The 23,745-nt window shown below is 38.8% G+C and overlaps 1 protein-coding gene across 8 annotated transcripts in view; it reads right to left on the bottom strand.

Annotated features, from left to right (window-relative positions):
- ryr2a (ryanodine receptor 2a (cardiac)) overlaps nucleotides 1-23,745 on the bottom strand; it is a 219,211-nt gene that overhangs the window by 96,845 nt on the left and 98,621 nt on the right. For all 8 annotated transcript variants that reach the window (XM_046854545.1, XM_046854546.1, XM_046854547.1 and 5 more), the window contains 13 exons: nucleotides 20,624-20,807; nucleotides 19,441-19,576; nucleotides 18,669-18,764; nucleotides 16,160-16,278; nucleotides 15,429-15,562; nucleotides 14,510-14,751; nucleotides 14,150-14,342; nucleotides 12,486-12,702; nucleotides 11,994-12,098; nucleotides 8,613-8,716; nucleotides 3,806-3,889; nucleotides 2,391-2,550; nucleotides 1,466-1,613 (listed from right to left, as the gene is read on the bottom strand). In XM_046854545.1, coding sequence (XP_046710501.1) covers nucleotides 1,466-1,613; nucleotides 2,391-2,550; nucleotides 3,806-3,889; nucleotides 8,613-8,716; nucleotides 11,994-12,098; nucleotides 12,486-12,702; nucleotides 14,150-14,342; nucleotides 14,510-14,751; nucleotides 15,429-15,562; nucleotides 16,160-16,278; nucleotides 18,669-18,764; nucleotides 19,441-19,576; nucleotides 20,624-20,807 — 1,922 coding nt within the window. The remainder of the gene's footprint in view (nucleotides 1-1,465; nucleotides 1,614-2,390; nucleotides 2,551-3,805; nucleotides 3,890-8,612; nucleotides 8,717-11,993; nucleotides 12,099-12,485; nucleotides 12,703-14,149; nucleotides 14,343-14,509; nucleotides 14,752-15,428; nucleotides 15,563-16,159; nucleotides 16,279-18,668; nucleotides 18,765-19,440; nucleotides 19,577-20,623; nucleotides 20,808-23,745) is intronic.

Genomic DNA, 23,745 nt, shown 5'->3' with positions numbered 1-23,745 from the left:
GGACTAGTGAGGATACCTAGCGCCCAGAGATATATGAACTCCTCAGATTTCAGGCAGTTATTGATTTCAAAGGGAAGCTGCAGCAGAAAAAAAGAAAGCAGAGACGAGGGAGGAAAAATCCAGACTCCCCCAGGACCCTAGAGCACTCCTGCAAATACATGCCATGACAAGATTGACAGCCGTAATCATTTTGCACCTCAATCGCACTTCCTACCCCCCCAGATACCACTTATATTCAACAGTTTATCGAAATGCACAGTCCAGTCACATTTCATCACCATCTTAATACTACTTGTACTATATATATATATATATATATATATATATATATATATATATATATATATATATATATATATATATATGATTATTAGTCTGATTTAAGGAGTCCTTATCTCTTATCTTATCTGAAAAATCGATGCATCTAAGAGCTCAAATAATAGCAGCGGCCTCACATTATTTATGAACTGAACTGTATCCAATCAGCTGCTGAATATACAGAACTGCTCTGTTAAATAAAACAGTAAAGTGACATGTGCAATAAACCACATACACACCAATCCAAAAAAACGGCTGACTGATGCACCAATGAAAGGTTGCAAGCGATTCCAAAGTTTTGTCCTGCTCTAAAGTGGCCCAATGCAGCTAATGAAGGACTTGGCATCGAGAAAAGATCGTATGAGCAAAACTATAGCTGCTTAAGCCTACTATTGAAAATTACTACTGACAATTTTATACGTAATGATATCGCTGACGGATGCTCTTCAACTGGGGAATTGACTGATGGAAATGTTTTGTGATTATCTCAACGTGTAGGTCGCATTCAAATATCAAGTCTGTACAATTATCATCGTTACACTTATATATGCAAAAAGAGAGACAACGCTATTTCATGCTTTTTGATTGAGGGTGAAGAGAAGCCTTTGCTTTTTCTAAAACACAACCGAGTCATGGTTGAGCAGCGGTTTGTGAATGGAAGGTGGAGCAGAGGTAAAAATCACACACCTGCACATACAAAGATTCTCTAAATAAAAGAGGAGAGAGGAGAGCTTTATGAAACAAGGAAACACTGTACAGTGTGTGATTGTGTTTGTGTGCTTACACTTAAAGCAAAAAAGTAATGAACGACAAAATAAAGCAGCTTTTTTTTTTCATTTGAGATCCTTTTGTCTGCCTTTCATTCTTCCCCTGAGACCTTTGTTCAATACACAGAAATACAAAAATGCTATCTACACTCTTCCACATAAGGGACACCCATGATTGGCTAGTGTTGCTTTGATTGACAGTGTACATTGAGTATGTCATCTGTCCCACCCAGCCAACTTTCCCACCTTGATTACAGATAGCTGTGGCATTGTTGGTTGAAAAGCCCATTACTATACATCTGATCTTTATTACAGGGTTTCCTGTGTGGAGGGTGTAGAAGCTGTGAGGATTTACAATCGTTTAAAAACAAGGTAGATACCATGATCTTGGTCGGGAGCCTCCAGGTTGTATCCATAACCCAGTAACGTGCGCACGGCCTCTCTCAAGCTGTCCTTGTTGGATTTCTTGGTCCTCTCGTCCAGAAGAACGTAAGGCACCAGTCGTGGATTCCTTTTGTTCTTCACATCCTGCAGCGAAAAGCAGACAGGAAGAGAAAGGCAATCTGGACGAACAAGGTTCTGCATGCATAATGTATGTAGCTCAATAAAATTCCCCGCAGGAGAAGAAGGGGAGTGCTGATGTTAAGGAAATAATAAAGATGAGGATGTAAGGGGGTGGGTTCACGTCTAGTAAAAAGAACGTTTGTTCTTTTAGTCTGATTCCTGACTGTCAAATGTGTCGTGTTTTACAAGGTAACAAGAAAAAAAAGAAAGGCTTTCAGATTTCTTGACATTATAAATTCGGACTAAAGTGTACATCCTTTTTTTTTTTCCTCTTCGGTTTTAAGTCAAACTATTATTGTGCATCTAAATGTCAGGATTTGAAGTGATGAGCCGTACACTCTGTTTTGTCAGATCGTCCCGGCCGTGCGACAGAAGCTGATCGTGTTGGAGGATGATGTCGAGTATCAGGATCGCTTTGAAAAAAGTTCTGGTGCAGAACCCTTAATGCCTTTCAGGAATTACTGTGACAACAGTAATGGTGCCTAGACGCTTAATCAACACCCTTGTGCTTCTCAGTTATGTCTCTTTCTATTTCTCTGCACTTCGTCCTGCGCTTAGAACATCTCTAGGTGACGCTAATTGTTCTATCAGATGACAGGGAGCTTTTATCGGAAACCGTTTCTGTGTCTGTCTGTGTCACTCTGTAATCAGCTCCCGCTCTGTCTGGCACACTGAAAGATGAGTCATTCCTAATAAAAATGGTTTGCACACACACACACACACACGCACACACACGCTTACCTGCTGGATGCCGTAGGTCCATCCCTGGCGAATGCGGTCCCTGGCCCACACATTGTGAGCGTTCTCGGCCAGTCTGTCCACCATGGCCTCCTGTGTAGAAGCTAGTTTGATATGGCTCAAATCCATAGGTGCAGGTTTATAGCCACTGGACAGCTCATATCTTTATCAACACACACATTTACAATCACATGAAAGACAAAAATTTGGCACATCTATTATTACAACTGCTTTATACAGAATGCCTGCTTATAGACATTTATCCTGTACATCCTCAAAGCAATACAAATGAACAGATTCATCCATTAAGCACAGCGTGTGATAATTTAGCCATGCATACTGCTACACTGCAAACTATTAAAAATGTCAATGTGGGACTTCAATAAACGATGTTGTCTGTACTGGATAATTCAGGAAAGATATTATAAGACACATTACTACATACTGATCAGTGTTGGGCAGTAACTTTTGACAGTAACTAATACTGTAACGCGTTACTTTTAAAAATAAAGTAACTTCGTTACCGTTACAGTATGGTGAGTTACCCGTTACTTTTTTATATAAATGAATTTCAGCTAAAGTGTAGCCTACAGTCTGACCTGTTTACAGCAGAAATGCATTGTAGGATTGGTGGATGAACCACTGTAAACATGAAGATGACGCACTGTGGGCGTGTCTCCGTTTATTCAGGTCTGTGCGGCAGTAATGGCGAGTCGAGGCGAGAGCAAGACGAGTTTCTCAAAGTGGAAATATGCTCATTATTTCACTTTAGTTGAGTATAAAGACAAAAACTTTTAAGTCAAATGTAAGCTGTGTCTTTCTGGTTCGAAGCTCGTATCTACTGCGATAAACAGCAACTCCAATCTGTTGAAGATCCTCCAGTAACTCCATGCCTCAACGAAGCTAGAAGCTAGAAGCTAACCCGGTGTTCTGTTCTACATTGTTGATAGTTTTCATACTTCAGCTGTGAAAGGAACATTTTTAAGAGCTCAACACAACAGCAGAAGCCACTTTAGTTTTTAATTCTGAATATATTATTCAGCTTGTTTTGTTATTTATTCCAGAAATCCTTGTGATATATTCAGTTTGTGCTGGTCTGACTTTAATAAAATAGTGTTTAAGTCAGTTTTGTGTTTGTAGACTATAACGCATAAAAGGACATTAATGGAAACATTAAAGAAGGTTTATTAAAAAAGTAACTAAAAAAGTTACTTTTAACAGTAACGCATTATTTTTTGGTGTAAGTAATCAACAAAGTATTTTAGTTACTTTTTGAATGAAGTAACGAGTAACTGTAACTAGTCACTATTTTTTAGTAACGAGCACAACACTGATACTGATTATTACATTTTGTCCAATTTGGCCCAGCCAGCTTTCCAAAAAAGCAGTTTGCTTTCCAAAAAAAAAAAAAATCTCACTTGGCTGAAAGTTTGAGGTGTTTCACTTTCTCCATGGCTCGTTCATCCGCCATGCCGACATGGCAACCCAATGCCAACAGAGTCCTACAGGAGCAAAACCACAGCACAATATCACAATATATCTGTAAACCTGATGTATTACATGTACATAAATATAAACATTCGGGGTTGTTCATACTGCTGTATTTTGTTATACATATCACATATGACAGAAATGCCTTGGACAAAAAAAATGACATTTTTGTTGTATCATCCGTATCATCATTATTATCATTGCATAATAATAATTAAAATTGAACATGTACAACACACAAAAATGAATGTTTCCTTTAAATGATTTAATAAATGAATTTGGCGGCGGGCGCATGGACGAGCGCCGGTTCGCGAGTGAAAGGCGGAGCATACGCTGCTACGTTTGCCTGCCATGCAAACTTTAAATACAGGTAGTCTCCGAGTTACTATGGTTCCGCTTGCAATTTTTCGATCTTATGATGACGATAGCAAAAAATTTATATTACACACAAAAAAATTCAGTTGTCTAGGTGTTAAAGCGTGTTTTGCTCTGTTTTGCTAAATTATGTACTGTAATGTGTTCAATTATTAAGAAATGACAGTATACTACCTCATACTGATCAGACTCCGAGGTAGGCTAGGCCATGTCTCAACTTACAATACTTTCAATCTATGATGAGGTGAATACATCGTAACTCAGGGACCATCTGTACATACATGACTGAATAAAGGAGATCATTACCTTTACAATGGTTTGCACTGTGTAATGAGTGAACAACAAAATGTTTCTCTCCATGAGTGAATATATGTAATGATCTACCCCACACGACACTCTAGTGTGTATTAGAGCCGGTGTGATGAAGAACACTGTAGTCTGAGAGTCGAGTACAGCGTAGGCCTGCACTGATCAGTGTTCATTACCAGATACGGCATTTGATTAATAGAAGAGCCGAAAGGCGTCAGTCTGCTATGTGGAAAAAATTCACATGCACACAATAAAAATATATATATAAATAAGAAAATCTGCGTTTTTTACACATTAGTGTACGCACAAACACGCACACAAACAAGATGTGGCCTCATTAGAGGAGTAATGAACTCCAGCTGGAGCAGAGAGAAGAATGGAGAACGAAAGAAGGAGAAAGAATGAGAAAAATTAATTCCTCATTTCTGTTGCAGGGTGAGGGCTGAACTGCATGTAGCGTGGCAGGAATGTGAATTGCATCATGAAGTTTCTTTACACCCTCATGGCCCAAACATCTGAGACAAGACCAGGCTTTATGTTGGCGAGGTATTTGTCAGAGGTTTGTACTCAGACAGACAAATTAGTTTTATATGTTTCTAATAAATGAGAGCCTCTGAAATATTACAGTAATGGTATGAACCTTATAGTGTCACTCAGTTCTAGAGAAAAATACAGCAAAATTCAAAAGAAATAAAATACATACACACACATATTAGGGATGGTAAAATTCATATCACACAATCGTCGCATCCGTGCATCGGCATACAAGTTAACCATGTGATGCATTGATTTTTTAAAAAGTGTGCGACGGATGCAAGTTGGCATTTGTATCACGATGCATCATTTTAAACATATTTGCATCAGTAAAAAAAAAAAATAATTAAATAATAATTAAAAAATATATATATATATATATGTATATGTGTGTGTATATATATATATATATATATATATATATATATATATATATATATATATATATATATATATATATATATATATATATATACACACACACACACACACACAGTGGTGTGAAAAAGTGTTTGCCCCCTTCCTGATTTCTTATTTTTTTGCATGTTTGTCACACTGTAATGTTTCAGATCATTAAGCTAATTTAAATATTAGTAAAAGAAAACACAAGTGAACACAACATGCAGTTTTTAAATGAAGGTTTCATTATTGAGGGAAAACAAAATCCAAAACTTCATGGCCCTGTGTGAAAAAAACTGTGGTTTATCACACCTGAGTTCAAATTCTCTAGCCACACCCAGGCCTGATTACTGCCACACCTGTTCCCTTTCAAGAAAAAAAAATAGGACCTGCCTGACAAAGTAAAGTAGAACAAAAGATCCTAGACATCATGCAGAGATCCAAAGAAATTCAGAAACAAATGAGAAAGAAAGTAATTTAGATCTATCAGTCTGGAAAAGGTTATAAAGCCATTTCTAAAGCTTCGTTTGATGATCTGAAACATTAAAGTGTGAAAAACATATATAATATATAAACATACTATATATTAGTAGATGCGCTATACTTTTGTTATTTAAAAAGTGACCAATAATTTTTGACAGATATATACAAATATATATATATATATATATTTGTAGATTGATTTCTCTACACTAAACAAGCTCGTTCTCTCAGCACCACTGCTGCTATGTGAATATGACTTATTACAAGTACGGAGACCGTGGCGTGTCCTGAGACGCCCCCCTCCCAGATGCGCTGAACTTCTACGTCCGGTTTGAGGTGCAGAACAACATGGTGGCGAGGAAGAACACCCCTCCTCCCAGTGACCAGGTGCTCTGTCTAACCACGGCTGAAGTAAGGGAAAAGCCTATGCAGAATTAACCCATGGAGATCTGCTGGACCAGAAAACATTCCTGGAAGAGAGCTCAGGGAATGTGCAAAACAGCTAGCGGCTGGCTTCATTGACATCTTCAACTTCTCCCTGAAGTCTTTTCCATCAATGACTATCGTCCTGTCACACTCACACCCATCGTAATAAAGTGCTTCGAGAGGCTCGTCATGAGGCGCATCAAGATTCAGCTACCACACTCACTGGACCCCATGCAGTTTGTGTACCATCCAACCCGTTCCATGGACAATGCCCTCACCACGACCCTTCCTCTGGCTCCCTCTGGCCATACAGTTATATTCACATTAAATATAGATTAACATGGCAGATGTAGAGCTGCATTTTCCTCAACAGAAGAGAAAAAGATCCTAATCTTTTAAAACTTAATCTTTTTTCTTTTTTGCATTACAATGGCCTGTTTGTGTAAGGGCCATGTGTACGAAACCAGAAAGCACTTAAGTAAATGTATGATTTACTGTAATATTGAAATGCGTAGCATTATAGTTTTTTTTCCATTGCATTAAATTGCATTGTGTTGAATCAAATTCAGATCGCACTACATCGAAATGGGGGAGGGGGGGTCATCAATCATGAATCGCAGACAGACAGACAGACAGACAGACAGACAGACAGATCAATAGATAGATAGATAGATAGATAGATAGATAGATAGATAGATAGATAGATAGATAGATATTCCATGTAAACCCTGACAGTCACAGTGGTCTACAGCTCCAACTGGATTGGTAAGATTTATCAAAGGCACTGAAAGTAAAAAAAGAACTGCTGGAGCAGACAAGAAAAGCTGGAAAGCAGAGATCTGCACTGAAAACCACAGCCACGTATTAGACTAAAATGAATGAAGAAAACAAGGAAAACCTGTAATTTTCTCACAGGAAGATACCAAGGAGAAAATGAGCAAACTGCACCAATCTGGACGAGGTTTAGTTCTGTATTTATTACTTTCATTACTGTAACGCACACTTTTATTTCTCTTTTACTGACACAATAATGCCTCTGAAAACTAGGAGAGAGGCAGCACGTTAAATGTAATGTTTTGTACATTGCACAGCCTGAAGAGTGGATGGATTTTACCCATGATGCTCTCTGTAATGGAGCCTGCTGAGGATTGTGACAGAAGTTTGTGTGGATTTAAATATAAACCTTACATAAATGATTCAAATATCATTCTCAGTAGTTTTACTTTTAAAAATCTATAAAAACATTTGTTCTTTGGTACTTTTACACAAGTACACTAGTGTTTTTACTTCAACTGGAATCATCTTTAAGCCGTGGATTATTACTTAGGGATGTGACAGCTTAGTGGTTAAAGCATTGGACTTTGGATCTGAAGGTCATAAGTTCAAATCTCAGCTACACCAAGCTGCCCTGCCTATTCCCCCTTTAACCCCATAAGTCGCTCTGGGAAAGAGTGTCTGCTAAAATGCCAGAAAGTTTAAATGTAATGCATTTTTACTCAAGTTCAGGTATGTACCTGTCTAGCACTGTTTTAATTGGGGAGAAAGTGAAAGGAAACCACAAGCACACTAGAGATTTCTAAAGAAACAGGAAACCTGAGATCATGATCCAGTCTGGAGCTGTAGCATTGATACAAAATGTGTGTATCAAATAATTATCAAACATCCTGAGTTATTCTTCTGCATCTCCGTGTTTAACTGTATGTTAAATAATCCTACTTCACTGTTTCGAGTGTAAAGCAGTGAAATATCCTAATTTTCCTCACATTCTTGCTGGTAACTAATCACAGTTAGAACTGTTTCCTCAAAACTGATGCTAGTCCTCAAACAGCTCAAATCTAATCTAATCAAGTTCTAGGCTCAATGAAATAGTATCCATCTGAATGTAGTGTGGAGGAGTGTGTATCTGGACAGTTTCTGCACGTGTGGGTGTGAAAGCAGGCTGGGGAGAGAGTGTGTAGGACTGTGTAGAGTGTAAAGGTGCAGGGTGTGTAGGAGTGTGTGCCTGCCTGGTGTCTTCAGGTGTTGCTGAGAACGTCGTTGAGTATCGCAGCACTTGAATTTGTGCTCATGTTTCATTGCAAGGATGCATTTAAGTTTCGTTTTTTAGCTTTTACATGATTTAGTCGTTTAAAAAAAAATAAATAAAAAAATCGATAAAAATGACCAAAAGAAAATCATTTGTTGAAATACGCCACATGTTTAACATACTTCAGCGTCTCCAGGGACATCTGTAGGTTGTAGCTGCGCTCCTGTTCTGGCAGTTTGGAGAACTCCACCAGACACGGGTGCTGCCTCTTGTTGTCATCCCGTACCTGCGGGGCAAAAACAGTGGTGCATTATTGGTAATACAGCATCAAAATTCGGACACACACAATCATCTGATAACGTCATCTTCCTACAGTGAACTGAGTCAGGTGTATCAGAGAAGGGAAAAATACAGTGTGTGTGTGTGTGTGTGTGTGTGTGAAAGAGAGAGAGAGAGAGAGAGAGAGAGAGAGAGAGAGAGAGAGAAAGAATCTGTGTGTATTAGAAAAATAAATAGGGCAGAAAGACAGAGAGGGGGCAGTACGCCTTCACTCTATCATGCTGTGACTGTAATTAGCTTTAATAATAATAGATCAGACAGCCAATCACGAAGCTGCCACCCAATCTGTGCTTCACCACGCCTGAAAGTGAGAGAAGAAAAGAGAGAGATGAACAGCAGAAATTCTGACTATATTATACGCAGGCTTATATCTGTGTGTGTATGTTCACGTGAATGCATGTGGCTGCATGAGTGTGAGGGAGAATGCAAAGGGAGACTGAAATTGATAGGAACCAGGATTACATAAAAACCCTGGAGATATCCTGAGACCTTTTCTGTACAAATTACACATTTAATATCACATACAAACATTTAGTTATCACACTGTGTCTGTAACCTGTCAGCTACTGTATTTCATATGGATCAGCACATGGATGTGTAAATGTCCCTAAAATGTCACATCCAAACCCAGAACGTCCGAGACTGTTTCAACCTCAATGTGCACAGTTTAAGGAGTTTTATTCTGTTGTGATAACAATTGCAATGTTACCTTCATGAAATAACCGAACACTGCACTTGTGAATGATGTATAGTATATCCAGAGCAGTGGTGGACAGAAGTAAATGTAAGTACTGAACTTTATAACTACACATTTCCTATCATAACTGACCCATTTATACATAGAATCCAATGGTCCATTTGTAAAAAGCACACTTGTAAATAACATCTATACATTCATTTAAACAATATTTCTACTTCTGTATATAGTGCATTATTTAATCGTCTGTTTTACTTATACAGTGGTACCTTGACCTACGAGTGAATTAATGTACGGGTTTTCCGAGGTACGAGCGGTCACTCGGTCGATTTTTTGCTTTGTTACGCAAGCAGAAAATTGAGGTACGAGCTCGAGACGCCGCTGCTGGATGGCGAAGCGAAGCCAGAAAGCGAAGATTGTGACAAAAATTAAGATAAGCAAAGAAGAAAAAGTAAACATTTTAAAGTTTAGGGATACGTAGTGTACAGGAGTGATAGTAAAAAACAAATTCTGATCCAGATTAAGTACTTTTTTTCAAATGTCTGTATTTTACTGACGTGTTTCCATACGGGGAGACTTTTTTTTAACTTCACTAAATTCTGATGACAAATATTTTACTCAACTACATTTTGCGGAATTATCATTCCTTTTGATATTTTTGTTGATAAAAATTTCACTGGTCAATCGCACAGCGAACCACCAATCACGGTAGAGCACGTCTACTCTTCACCAACATGCAGATCAGCATTTTGTGAGTAATAAATGATGGAAGAAACTCCTGACTCGGACTTTGCACAACACCTGTGGCCTTATTTGTGTGATTTTTTTAAGTAGTTAAAAGAAGGTTTTGGGCTCATGATAATTTGAATAGATATCAATCAGTGTTTGACTCATAAATAGACCTTTCTTTCTTTGGGCTTCTCCCATCAGGGGTCACCACAGTGGATCAGCCGCATGTTTGATTTGGCACATTTTGGATGCCCTTCCTAACGCAACCCTTCCCATTTATCCGGGCTTGGGACCAGCACTAAGAATGGCTGGGGTTGGTTCCCTGACCAGGGATCGAACCCGGGCCGCAGCGGTGAGAGCGCCGCATCCTAACCACTAGACCACCAGGGGACCGAATCATTAATATCATTCTATTAATAAATTAATAGTCTAAATTAAGAGTCTTTTCACATAAACTGAGTTGATTAAGCAATAATAGGAACATTATAGCAATAAGAAATCAGACAGTAGTACTTTGGATACTTAAGTACATTTGAAGGCAAGTAATTTTGTACTTTTGAAATGTAAAAGTTTAAAGGAGCACGTTAACTTTTACTGGAATAATATTTTAAAGAGTGTCTCTACTTTAACTCGAGGACATGGTCTGTGTACTTTGTCCACCACAGATCCAGGGATTATCCCCCTGTACTGATTGCTTCATGCTGGCTCACAGCACTATGGCACACTTTAGCATTTTTAGTTTTTATGGAACTGCTACATTACATCTTAACCTCTGCATTGTTATTTTTTTCCACGTCCTAATTGTGTACAGCTGTTTTAGTGCCCCCTTTATGTCCAAAAGATATACAATGAGCTTACTGTTTTTACCGAGCCATTGTTTTCTGTTTAGATTTCCTGGTTCTTCATTTTGTTATGTTCTTGTTCTGCCTGTTTGCTGGTTATGGTTTTAATGCGTGATTTGGATTTGTCTGCCAGTTCACTTAAGAAACGTGTTTTACAAAAAAGTGGCAGCTTTGTGGTTAAGGTTCTGAGTTACTGATTGGAAGGTCGGGGTTTCAAGCCCCACTATTGCCAAAGCTGCTACTGTTGGGCCCTTGAGCAAGGCCCTTAGCCCTCTGTGATCAAGGGATGCTGAATCATAGCTGACTCGGTGCTCTGACCACTGCCTCCTAACATCGCTGGCATATTTTTCCTCGCACTCATATTACATGGCATTTAATGTTGTGAATGTCCGAGACACAAAGCTCCTGGTCTGATCTATACATTACAGCAGTTACAAGTTCATGGTGCTACAGAGAAACCAAAGAACTCCTCTGTCCTTTCACATGTGCTGATTACACTTGTGCTGAAATCACATCCACCAGAGACTCAAAAAAAAAAGGTTAAGGCAGAATGTTCGCAGCAACAACGCAAGCCGGAGCTAAACTTATTCACAACTTGCTGGAAGATCTAATTCTGTCAAGTATTTACAGTATATGGAGCAGACAGCTGAACTACGAACACCACGTCGGCCTCTTTTTTCTGCTTATTCATTTTATGCACACTCCTCACGACACTTCAGAGTCGGGTTAATAAATTGGATGCGTGCGAAGTGCTGTTCATGATCTTACAGAAGCTCTCAAGCGTCTACAAAACCTGCAAAATCATGTGGGAAAACAGCATCTGTGTGTATTATTATCTAATCACGCTTTACAGTCATTTTACACTGCAATAAAGATTGTAGGTGATAGACTCAGGCTTTTCGACTGTGTTGTTTCTACTGATTTTTATGTGACGTAAAATATTCAGTCGAACTCACCACTCCATATGTCCAGCCCAGCTCGATCTTGTTCATAACCCAGAGCTCGTGGATGTTCTCGGCTAGCTTCTCTCGGATTCGCTCCAGGTGAGGGGGCAACACAATCTAACATGCAAACAAATTTATCAATATTTCATCCTCACATTCAATTGATTATTACTGCATTATAATCTTCTCTGTTGTTCAGAAAAAATTAAATCTTTTTGCACACTGGGAGAAATTACAACTAACTATTTTCAGCATTAATATTGAGCTTCGATAACTATTAGATTATTTGTCTATATAAATGTGTATATCTGTGATTAAGTGTTCTTGTATAGGAGTGTGTGCTTGTATAGGAGTGTGTGCTTGTATAGGAGTGTGTGCTTGTATAGTAGTGTGTGCTAGTGTGGGAGTGTGTGCTTGTGTAGGATTGTATACTTGTGTAGGAGCGTGTACTTGTGTAGGAGCGTGTGCTTGTGTAGAAGTGTGTATTTCTGTAGGAGTGTGTACCTGGCTGGTGTCCACAGGTATGGGTGTAAATGCAGCCTGGGAGAGGCTGAGAGTTGGCCCCAGCAGGTCTCTGGTTACGCCTTGGTCGTGTTTATATTCCTGATTGTGCTCCACTCGTAGCTTCTCTCGTGGTAACACAGCCTCGAAACACGGCGCGTAGCCAGTTGGAGGGAGGAACTTAAACTCTCCGTGGCGACCACCCAAAAGGAAGCGCACTCTACAGAAAGAAAGGGAAACACTTACAGTATACTTCCCATCATAGCGGGCATTAAATCAGATAACAGAACAAAAACCTGATAAACCCGATTAAATATAATGAGACCATTTAGATAATTAGACCTAAAGCAACTTTGAGTTAAGTACATTTCTTTATATTGTAACTAGAGAGATAAAACAAAACATGTTTCACAATGTGGGATTAGATGAATGTTAACCAAATACACTGATTTTAAGTTATTCAAAACGCACAGTTCACCACTTAATAACTGTCCATTAGATATCAGGGTAAATGAATGTTACCACAATCCTAACTACCTTTTCTGACCTGTCCATGCTTTTATCAATGATTTTTACTGCACTACTCTACTTGCTGACAAACTGGAAAGATACACAAAGGATGGATCACCACATCGTAAATGCTTACAAAGCTGCAGAATATATCCTTACAGCAGATTGTTATTCCAGCATGCCTATGCTTTTTTACACTGTAATGCAATAAATATATAAATAAATAAATAATGTACTGTCAATAAACAAACGTTTAGAATGCGTTTACTTTATTACATTGTAATATGCGAGTTATTACACACGTTCATTATGTGTTTGACACTGTAATATGATTTTTGTTGTTTTTTCTCCTATTTTTTTTCTTAAGGCCATGCACTATGACCGCTTCTTTGGCTACGATAATGGTTCATGCCAGGTTTAGTTATACAAATATAAAACTAATGTTTAATATGATGTTCAAGATCAATGTTTTTAACCTAATTAAAAACCTTTTAAAAAAGTATTAAAAAAATAAAACAAGTTCCTCAAAGGGCAGAAGTATTACAGTCCAGCAAAATGTGTTTAATGGACAATGGATTCTGACAGGATAAACATTTTGGGGAATTTTCTCCTGAAAAGAAAAATGTGTGTGTTAGATTTGAGTGTCCTATCCGTCCTCTCGTGTGGAATTTGACCCCAGCGATTTTAAGAATGAAATTTTTTTTTTTCCCCAAACAGAAGTTTTATTTCATGTCATTTGTTATTTAAGCACTTACTTCTTTCTAATTGCCATTTATTTCTGGGGTGTGCATTTAATGTTGGTTTTAGATCTGTGAAACTTATAAAGCATTTTGCTGGTTCTGTAGATAATCTTTTTTTAATGGCACTGCGATTTATTACACCTGTTCATTAAGTGTTTACTGTCACATTGTTAAATGCTGTTTATTACAAGTGTTTGTGTTTACTTTGTCACGTTGTTATATGCTATTTATTACACGTTCATTGTGTTTATTTTGTTACATTGTTATATGCTATTTATAACAAAATCATTGTCTTTACTGTCACATTGTTATATGCTATTTATTAAACATTCATTGTGTTTACTTGATTACACTGTAATATGTCAGTAATTCCACACACATGTTCTACTGCCGTACAGCTGGGTAACATGCACTCACTTGACTCCTGCGGAGAAGCTGACGACAGGGAAGAAGAGGCCATCTGTGTTAAAGTTCTCAAACATGCCCTGAACCGGCTGCCCGTTAATTCGGAACGAGATACTGGGAGCGCTGAGATCCAGACAACAGCTCACCACATCGTCCACACAGAGCAGGTGCTGATTGGGGGAGCTGACCGTCCGTGCGATGCAGCCTGCAGATCAGAAAAACCACAAACACATTTTTGTATGATAAAAGTGAAAAACGTGACTAGCCTTTTAGCATGAAGCAGCACATACCTATCTTTTACTAGCAAAATGAAAAATGTGTGCTAAATGATCATTTAGTATGATATGGATATAGAATTTGATTAACGCTCACCTGACCACAGATGTAGTCCATCAAATCCATAAGAGTAAAGATCATCTCCGACTCCATTGCCCCCCCAGCCCTCTCCCCCTCCTGGGTAAGGCGAGTACCCAGGTGTAGATGCCCATCCTATCCTCAGATGAGTCGCCTCCGCAGTCACAAACGGCTCCATTTGGTCCACGATCAGCTCGTAATACCACTTCTTGTACTGCGCCGAGCCTTCGTTCACTCCCAGGAAGATGTTTGGCCTCATGCTGCGGGACATAATCGCATTCACCATTTGGCCACTGTGTATATTTTGTACTTATTTCAGCATATTTAACAAATGTCTGCACATAAGAAACACACAATATTATTTATTCATTCAGTTTCAAAGAATCCATATCGCTAGAATGTCGTAAAAACGTTGGCGATGACAGGAAGTGGCAGCGATTTCACACATGCACAGAACAAAATCAGAGTTTTTGCACATGCTCAATACAAACCGTGTTTCTGGATCGAGTAGTGACAGTGACAATGCGCTCACTTAGTATGTTTGTGAGGGAACTCAGTGAAGGCAACAGCTCGGTGTGAATACGTGAACCGTTACACCAGAGATATTTACCACGCTCATATGTGTGTCAGTTATTTACATACTATTATTCATACAATGTATTTTTTTTTTTTTTTGCTAAACACAATTTGTTAGCCCTTTTTTATCAAATCAATTAATGTAAATGCTCCGCCATAGAACCACCACAGACTAATATTTAAGTTATGGGTCATTATCAGTAGCGCACCAAAGCAGAACATTGCAGGCCTGTTGTCTGAAATGACCTTACAAAGATCAAATTACCATAATAGTAACAGGCAAATGATGTGTGTGTGTGTGTGTTTGTGTGTGTGTGTGTGTGCGCGCGCAAAAAAATCTTGCTTGTAAAACTGAATGTACCTGCTCACGTAGTTGACCATGCGTGTCTGCAGTAGCAAGTCTCTCCCTGGGAGCAGATTATCACAGATGAGGTGCTGGTTGGAACGAACCGCAACCCCGTGACACACACACAGAGAACACAGAACATCCAGGACCTAGGAGAAAGCATGCAGGATGATGAGCACTTGCATCTTACAAGTATTTGTATTAGATATGTGTTATTGGTGTTTACTGGTGATATTAGACATGTATTACTTGTGTTTACTGGTAATATTAGACATGTATTACTAGTCAAGACCATTAGAATAGCTAGCATGAACTTCAACCCAACAAAAGCCCATAATCTCCATGACACCTGCCTCTTTATTGAATTATACAAGTGCTTTAAATAATATTTTTCCACTGACTCAAGCTGCAGCAGGCAGGATGAGGCAGAATTTAATCAATCAAATCTGCTGTAAAGCAGTAGATCACTTATTATTTACGATGCTGAAATCAGAGCAGCTGGGCTTTATAAGACACACACACACAAACACACACACACACACACACACACACACACACACACACACACACACACACACACACACACACACAGTATGACAATCTAAAATTGAATTTAGAGAGGCCACCCAAATGCTAGCCAAGGAGCGTGATTCTACTTCAAACACGCTCGCACAAAAGCCTAGCCAGACATCCTTATACAAAAACTGAAGAAGGAATTATAAAGAAGGGACACGTCTGCATCTGACCTTGTGGTTGCGTCCATGCTTGTCCAGCAAAGAGATGATGGATTTTATATGTCCCTCTTTGATGATGTTCAGGGCTTCAGGACTCTCCACAAGCACACAGTGCAACACCTCGAGGATCCCTGTAGTGAAAAGTTGGCGCTTTAAATTTAACTCTTTGACTGACAAGTCTAAAGGTGTAGTTTAACAAAAATAGTCATAGTCCCCCAATTTGTAATGAAGCTTTAAATATAATATAGATGGCTGGTAATGGAAGTCTGTCTCCGAATTAATCTTTTTTAATTGTATTTTTTAAATGTTACTGAGTTTAATATACAGTATCACAGTTGGTACAAACTGTCTACACCTTCCCTGCTGATTCAATTTCCCTGTGCATGTTTTGACAAATGACTAAACACACACTTATTTCTCTGTGTTTCTGTTATGTATTAAACATAAAAGAACAGTCTACAGCTGTGTTTCACATATCGACCGAACACAAACATGATTAGTCTGATTATTTATGCATGGTGTGTGTATTATGATCATACTCTTGATGTCACCCAAATGAGGATGGGTTTCCCTCTTAAGTCTAGTTCCACTCAAGGTTTCTTCCTTACAACATCTAAGGGAGTTTTTCCTTGCCACAGTGGCCATGGCTGCTCATCAGAGATAAATGCACACTATTCACCTTAACTCTTAAAATTCTGTAAAGCTGCTTTGAGACAATGTCTGTTGTGAAAAGTGCTATAAAAATAAACTTGACTTGACTATTAAAATTACAAGCTTAAGTATAAAGTTGACCAAGATTTATAAAAGCCTATGTTTACCAGGCTTCAAAAAACTAATTATCTTATTTGTAAATGTTTGAGTTTTAATACACAGATCAGCACACTCGTGTAATCAGCATCAATTCAGCACCATGGCCAGCTCTAAACTAAGCATGTATCATCCTATGGGAATGTAGTCAAAACATAATCCATTCACACTAACACAAATACATACAGAAATGTCAAGATGCTGGTGAATTCTTCATTCCTCCTTTTAAAATACATTATATGGACAAAATTGATGGACACCCAACTAACAATTCTGTCCCATTTTGCAATTATATTTTCCTCCACTTTCTGGGAAAATGCTAATCATGTGTCCTTGTTATTATTCTAGTCCTGACTCAGCTGGTGTTATCTGCGTTTTAGTTCTCAATTTGTTTGTCTATTTATAACCTTTATAACCTATTTTTCTTTAGTCACATACATAAACATACACAGTAGGACATGAAATAATTGACCTGTGACAAAAACATTTAATATCCGCAAAAGCTGAATAAAAACAAATAGAGAAATAAAAAAGAATTTTAAATCTAATAAGATATGATAGAATATAAAGTCTGAGCCTTATTGTCCAAATGATGTGTTTCGTGGTGTTGCCTCTTACCTATTTATTATGAAATTGTAAATACTAGCTAGAAATGAAAAACAGCTTCAGTTTTGCAGCCTATACATTTTTTCTGAGCAAACTAGCTAATGTAGCAAACGCTAGCGGTCCTATCAGAATCAGAATCAGAATCAGGTTTATTGGCCAAGTGTGTTGACACACACAAGGAATTTGGTTCCAGCTTTGCTATTGGTCAAATTCGCCCAAAAATCTCTCTATCAGCAAAACCTCAGGTGAAATCTAACTGTTTCCTGTGTCAGACTGTGATATGTGTCTGTTCCTGTTACACTCTCAGTCCTCGGCATCACCACACCTAATAAAAAGCAACATTGTACTTAGATGGTGACTGCAAAGTTTGTGCTGTTTCGGCGTTTGATTCTGGCTCTTTCTCTGACAGGTCTACCGCTGGCTCCTGTGTTGAACCTCCTCCTCCTACAGACCTCAGCAGATCTCATTGCAACAGCACAGATCAGACACTAAACCCTCGCTCTAAATCTGCGATAAACCTTTTTTTTTCATCTCTCTCCTGCACATGCATCTCTGAGGCTCTCCGGCTTCATCTCATCCCACGTTTATCTTCACGCGAGCAGATATTTATCAGCATTCGTGCCTCTTACTCTGCAAGAATGTGAGTCACTAAGAAACCTCAGGAGTGACGGATCAGTAGCTTCACACGTTCGTCACAGCACAGTCTGGCCAGATATGAAAAATATCAAACACGTCTCGGCATATCAACAAAATTTGAGACGGTAAATAGAAAATCGCCTGCAGCGCCTTCCTGATAATGTACCTTAATACATTTCAATGAGAAAAAAGAAAGGAATGTAATTTATTTGTGCATGTAACAAAAACATGTCCAGATATTTAACACTGTTTTTGTAAATTAGTATATCATTTGTTCTGTTTTAAGTCTTCTTTCTTTTGCATTTTTGCTTTAGGTTATATCTTTTTTCAAATTTCTGCTTATACGCTGTATAATTAATATACCATCTTTTTCACTGTAATATGTCACACTGGGAATTGTGTTGTGAATGATGAAATGTTATAGGTGAGACTTGAAATCACGCCTGTATTGTGGGTCATTTTTACTGCATACCTGATGAAGCCTCTAGTCTCTCTAGACGACTGATCAGCCAATCCAGTGAGCTGGAAAACTGCGCACAGTTCTTCCTGTTACCCCGAATCAGAGCAGCTGGAGAAGTGAGAGAGAGAAAGGAGAGAGAGAGAGAGAGAGAGAGAGAGAGAGAGAGAGAGAGAGAGAGAGAGAGAGATAGTGTAGGGGAGAAATAATGCTTTTCTCTTCAATAATTAATTGTACTGATTGTTAGAAGGACCCTGGTGATAACACTTCAGACCAGACTGCAGTCTATGTCTGTGTTAATTCCAAAATTTCACACTCTATGCAATCTCTGAACACGCCTTCCTCTCTATGGATAAAAAAATTGAGAGAAGTGGCTCAAAGCAGGGCCTTTTCTAGCCTTTTTGGCACCCTGGGCAAGATTCCTATTGTCACCCCCGCCACAGCTCTGCCCTCCCCCACAATGCTCCACCCCCCACACAATACAAACCATTTGCAACCTTCGATAAAAAAGATAACCCATTTAATAAATCATTGAAAAATTGCCTGAATTTGTGTATTTAAACATATATCGCATATTGGACTTCAGCAGAAAAACAGAAACTGAAATAGATAATGTTTATCTATGATTGGTTGTTGAGAAAAGCATTCATGAACGCTCCCTTTGTTTTTGCATCGACAAATCAATGTGTCAGCCAAAATATTTTAAAATACTTTACCAATCTTATTGGTTATCTTTTTTGTTATAGTTACACAAGTTGGACATGTTGGAGTAGAGAGACAAACTCACCCAGGAGTTCATAAAGCGAGTTAAGGATAGATTTCCAGGCCTCTCCTGCCTCCCGTCCTGCCACATCTGCGAAATGAGCCGCACTGCTGTACACATGCAAGCGATCGATACACTCTAGGACCAGGTTAATCATTCCCTATAGAGAAAACACACACACACACACAGAACATTGTGCATATTTTGGTTTTAAATAGAATTGCACTGAATTCAAATTTACATTTACATTTGCGGCATTTAGCAGACGCCCTTATCCAGAGCGACGTACAAAAGTGCTTTAAATCCCTAAAATCTCAAATGGCTACCATTTTATTTGCATGCAATATAAGTACAATATACTGTAAGCGAGTCTTGATGTGAACATTGTGTTGGTGTTACTGGTCAATTGGAGCACAACTGAGAGAGAGTGAGAGAGAGAGAGAGAGAGAGAGAGAGAGAGAGAGAGAGAGAGAGATGGAGGTCATATAAGTGGAACTGGCCTTTTGTGTCAGGGGGGCTTTTAAGACTGATGACTGTTTGAAGCAGAAAAGAGTGGAGAACTAATGGAGTCGAGTGACGGCAAGACAACTCAATCAGACTGACTGACCCACACACACACACACACACACACACACACACACACACACACACACACACACACACACACTCTCTCTCTCGCACTCTCACTCTTGCTCTCGCTCTCTCTCTCTCTCTCTCTTATAGGCAAGTACAGGTGTCTGTATATATAATGACCCATTAAAAAGTCTCTGCCGGCTCCACTGCAGTATAATTACACTGAACTGCCTGATACTTTAGGTAAATTACAAAACTTTTAGCAGATTTCTCTATGATTTTGATTTTCAAGGGGAACAAAAATGAAAAATAAATATCATTCTGTAGCTTTCCTCTAAAAGACTATGTAAGAATACACATACTCCTTAAAAAGATGGACTTTTCACCACAACCAGAGAAAAACTTCGGCCGTCGCGTGACAGAATCTCCACTATTAAACTACATTAAACAGAATAAACATTAGCAGAATATTACCCATTTTAACTGCTATAAAGACAAAGGGTTAAATTAAATGCATGCTGAAACATACCGCATTAATATTCAGTCGCGGAATATCAGTGAAATGGAAAGTAAACGAACTAGAGCACTGTTTGACCGAAATGTTTCCTGTTACAGCCCTAACCCAGTTACAGACCTCCTCTTGAAAGAGGTTCTGGCGGTTCTTTAGCGCTCGGAGTCGATTCTGCTTGTCCTCGTGTTCTAAGTGTTCGTCCGGGGGCTGGAAGTAACCGATCAGATCCTGCAGACTCAGGCTGACTGATTCGATTGGCAGATCAAGCATAGAAGTCTTTCCCTTCTTGCTAAGGGTGTCCAAACCCCTGGAGAAAAAAAAGAGAAAGAGAGACAGAGAGAGTCAGAGAGCAGAGGTGAACAAAACCACCATTATTGCATGAAGCAGAGGTTTATTTAGTGCTATTTAACCGCTTTGTTGCCAGCTTGAACCATTTTTATATTTCCAGTTCAAGAATTCCTTAATAATATGGGGTGGGGAAATGCCTTTTGGGCTGGTTGGTATAATGGGATGCAAAGAAATATATAATTCAAATTCATTCTAAATTGGACAGTGATTAGGGCTCTGGGTTACTGATTGGAAGGTCGGGGGTCCAAGCCCCCTTATCCCCAAGCTGCCAATCCTGGGTCCCTTGAGCAAGGCCCTTTACCCTCTGACCCCAGCTTTCTAACATCCTGGAATATGCGCTGAAAGAATTTCACTGTACTTGTGACGAGTAAAAAACACACCCTTACGAGTTGGAACCCCTAAATACACTACATGGACAAAAGTATTGGAACACTTGACATTTCCTGCCATACATGGTTCTTCAACAAACTGTTACCTCAAAGCTGTAGGCACACAGGATCTCTTTGGATATGGATTTTGCATTTACTTGAATTTGGAAACCCAGACCTGTTCCAGCATGGCAATGCCCCTGTGCACAAAGGAAGCTCCATGAAGATCTGGTTTACATGGTTTGGAGAGAAAGATCTTAAGTGGCCTGCTATAAAACTTTGATCTCAACCCTACTGAACACCTTTGGGATGAATGTGAGCTCTGACTGCACCCCAGGCCTCCTTACCTCAGCTATACCAGTACCAGTACTAACATAACTGTGGCAGAATAAAACACAAATGTCCACTCCAAAATCAATTGGAACATCTTCCCAGAAGAGTGGAGGGAACGTGGAATGTGATGCTAAAAAAAAAGAACATACTATACTTATGACCAGACGTCTGCAATCTTTAGGCAATATAGTGTACATAACACTGACTTTATTTAAAGGTGCATTAGTCATGACAAAGCTAAATTTGTAGGTAACAACAACTAAAAAATGACTTTTTTTTTTCTAAATTACTATGTGCCTGGTTCTTGTTTTATGTTTTACTTATAAAAAACACCTCCCCCAAAACCTGCAGCTGGAGAGTTAAGTGAGAGTTAGTGTTACCAAAAATGATCACATCTTCAACTGTTTATCAAGTGCATTGCCAAGCTTTTAAAAAGTACCCAACATCATTATCAGGGCTATAACCTAGCACAAGCATCAGGAAAGTTAAGCACAAAATGCAATGGTGTTGTTACCATTTTAGCTTAAACTAGCATAAGTTAGCTCACCGGGATATTCAAGTTTATGATAATCCAGTTATAACACTACAAACACACAAAATACTCATGCTGATGCATTCATAGGGCAGTTTTCCTTTGTAATGCGCGTTTCACCTGTTCTGCTAACAGTGTTAACTAGTCATCATCATCAGCTAACTCACATGCAGCTAACAACTATAGTGTGGCAGTGAAAATATTCAGAAGTGTCTTCAATATAATGATTTTCTTTCTAATGAGCTCTCGTGAGTTTTTAAGCTGATTGTCACACCTCTGGTGTTCACTAGGTAGCATAGTTTATTGCATGCATCTAAGCTAGGAATACATGTACTACTATGAATCTGGTTTTATCCAATCATTGCCTTTTTCTGGATCTTTAAGGGATAAAAAGGCTACATGAAGTATAAACACACTTTCTGGCTCTATCACCTTTCCCAATTAGAAGTTTTTTTATAGCCTTAACGTTTCCTTTATATTCATCATGGAGACGCATTTCAAATGTTTGAAATTAAACTTTTTTTTTTTTTTTTTGGAAGCACAGCATGGTGTTTGTTCCTCTGGCGGAGTGAGGTAGCGTTGGGAAGTGTTTATAAAACAGCTAGCAGGCGGCTCATGAAAGCACAGACAGACAAGTTGTCACAGCCCACACCTTCACAACAGGTTTTCTAAGCCTCACAATACACTGTATATAATTATGTTGTACTTATTTTCTAGGTTATTTTTATTAAATAAAGGGAAAAACAAATAAGCCATTTAATGCATTAGGACAATAATTTAAATTTACATAGATACAGAATTGTACTATTGATGAATTCATTCACTGATGCCAATTTAATGATTAGCAATCATCCTAACCTTCCTGATGACTACGCATTAGGAATAGAAACAATGGGTCATTGTGGACTGATGTGATTAGATGTGTACAGGTGTAAAAAGGTGTCTTCAGGTGTGTGAAGTTCTGTACAGGTGTCTTCATGGGTCTTTATGTGTGTCCAGGTGTATCCATGTGCGTAAATGTGTTTGCAGGTGTGTAAAGGTATTTTCAGGTGTGTCCTGGTGTGTTTAGCCGTGTTCAGGTGTGTACCGGTACAGTATGTGTTAGGGTGACTTCAGGTGTGTACAGGGCTGCAAAGGAGTGTAAAATTTTGTTGGGGTGTGTACAGGTGTGTAAAGGTCTATAAAGTTGTGTTCAGACGTGTACATGTTTGTAAAGGTCTGTAAAGTTGTGTTTAGGTGTGTACAGGTGTCCTAAAGTGTGTGCAGATGTGTACAATATGTGTACACGTATGTAAAGTTTTGTTTAGGTGTGTACAGATGTGTGGAGGTCTAAAGCTTTATTCAGGTGTGTAAAGGTCTAAAGTTGCGGTCAGGTGTGTACTGGTGTGTAAAGTAGTGTTTAGGTATGTACAGGTGTGTAAAGGTCTAAAGTTGTGTTCAGGTATGTACAGGTGTGTAAAGTTGTGTTCAAGTGTGTACAGGTGTGTAAAGATCTAAAGTTGTGTTCGGGTATGTACAGGTGTGTAAAGTTGTGTTCAGGTGTGTACAGGTGTGTAAAGTTATGTTCAGGTGTGTACAGGTGTGTAAAGGTCTAAAGTTGTGTTCAGGTATGTACAGGTGTGTAAAGTTGTGTTCAGGTATGTACAGGTGTGTAAAGGTCTAAA

Source organism: Silurus meridionalis, chromosome 7, assembly GCF_014805685.1.
Source record: "Silurus meridionalis isolate SWU-2019-XX chromosome 7, ASM1480568v1, whole genome shotgun sequence".
NCBI classification, from domain to species: domain Eukaryota; kingdom Metazoa; phylum Chordata; class Actinopteri; order Siluriformes; family Siluridae; genus Silurus; species Silurus meridionalis.
The sequence above is the reverse complement of the archived record's forward strand: the minus strand, read 5'-3'. Positions and strand labels throughout refer to the sequence as shown.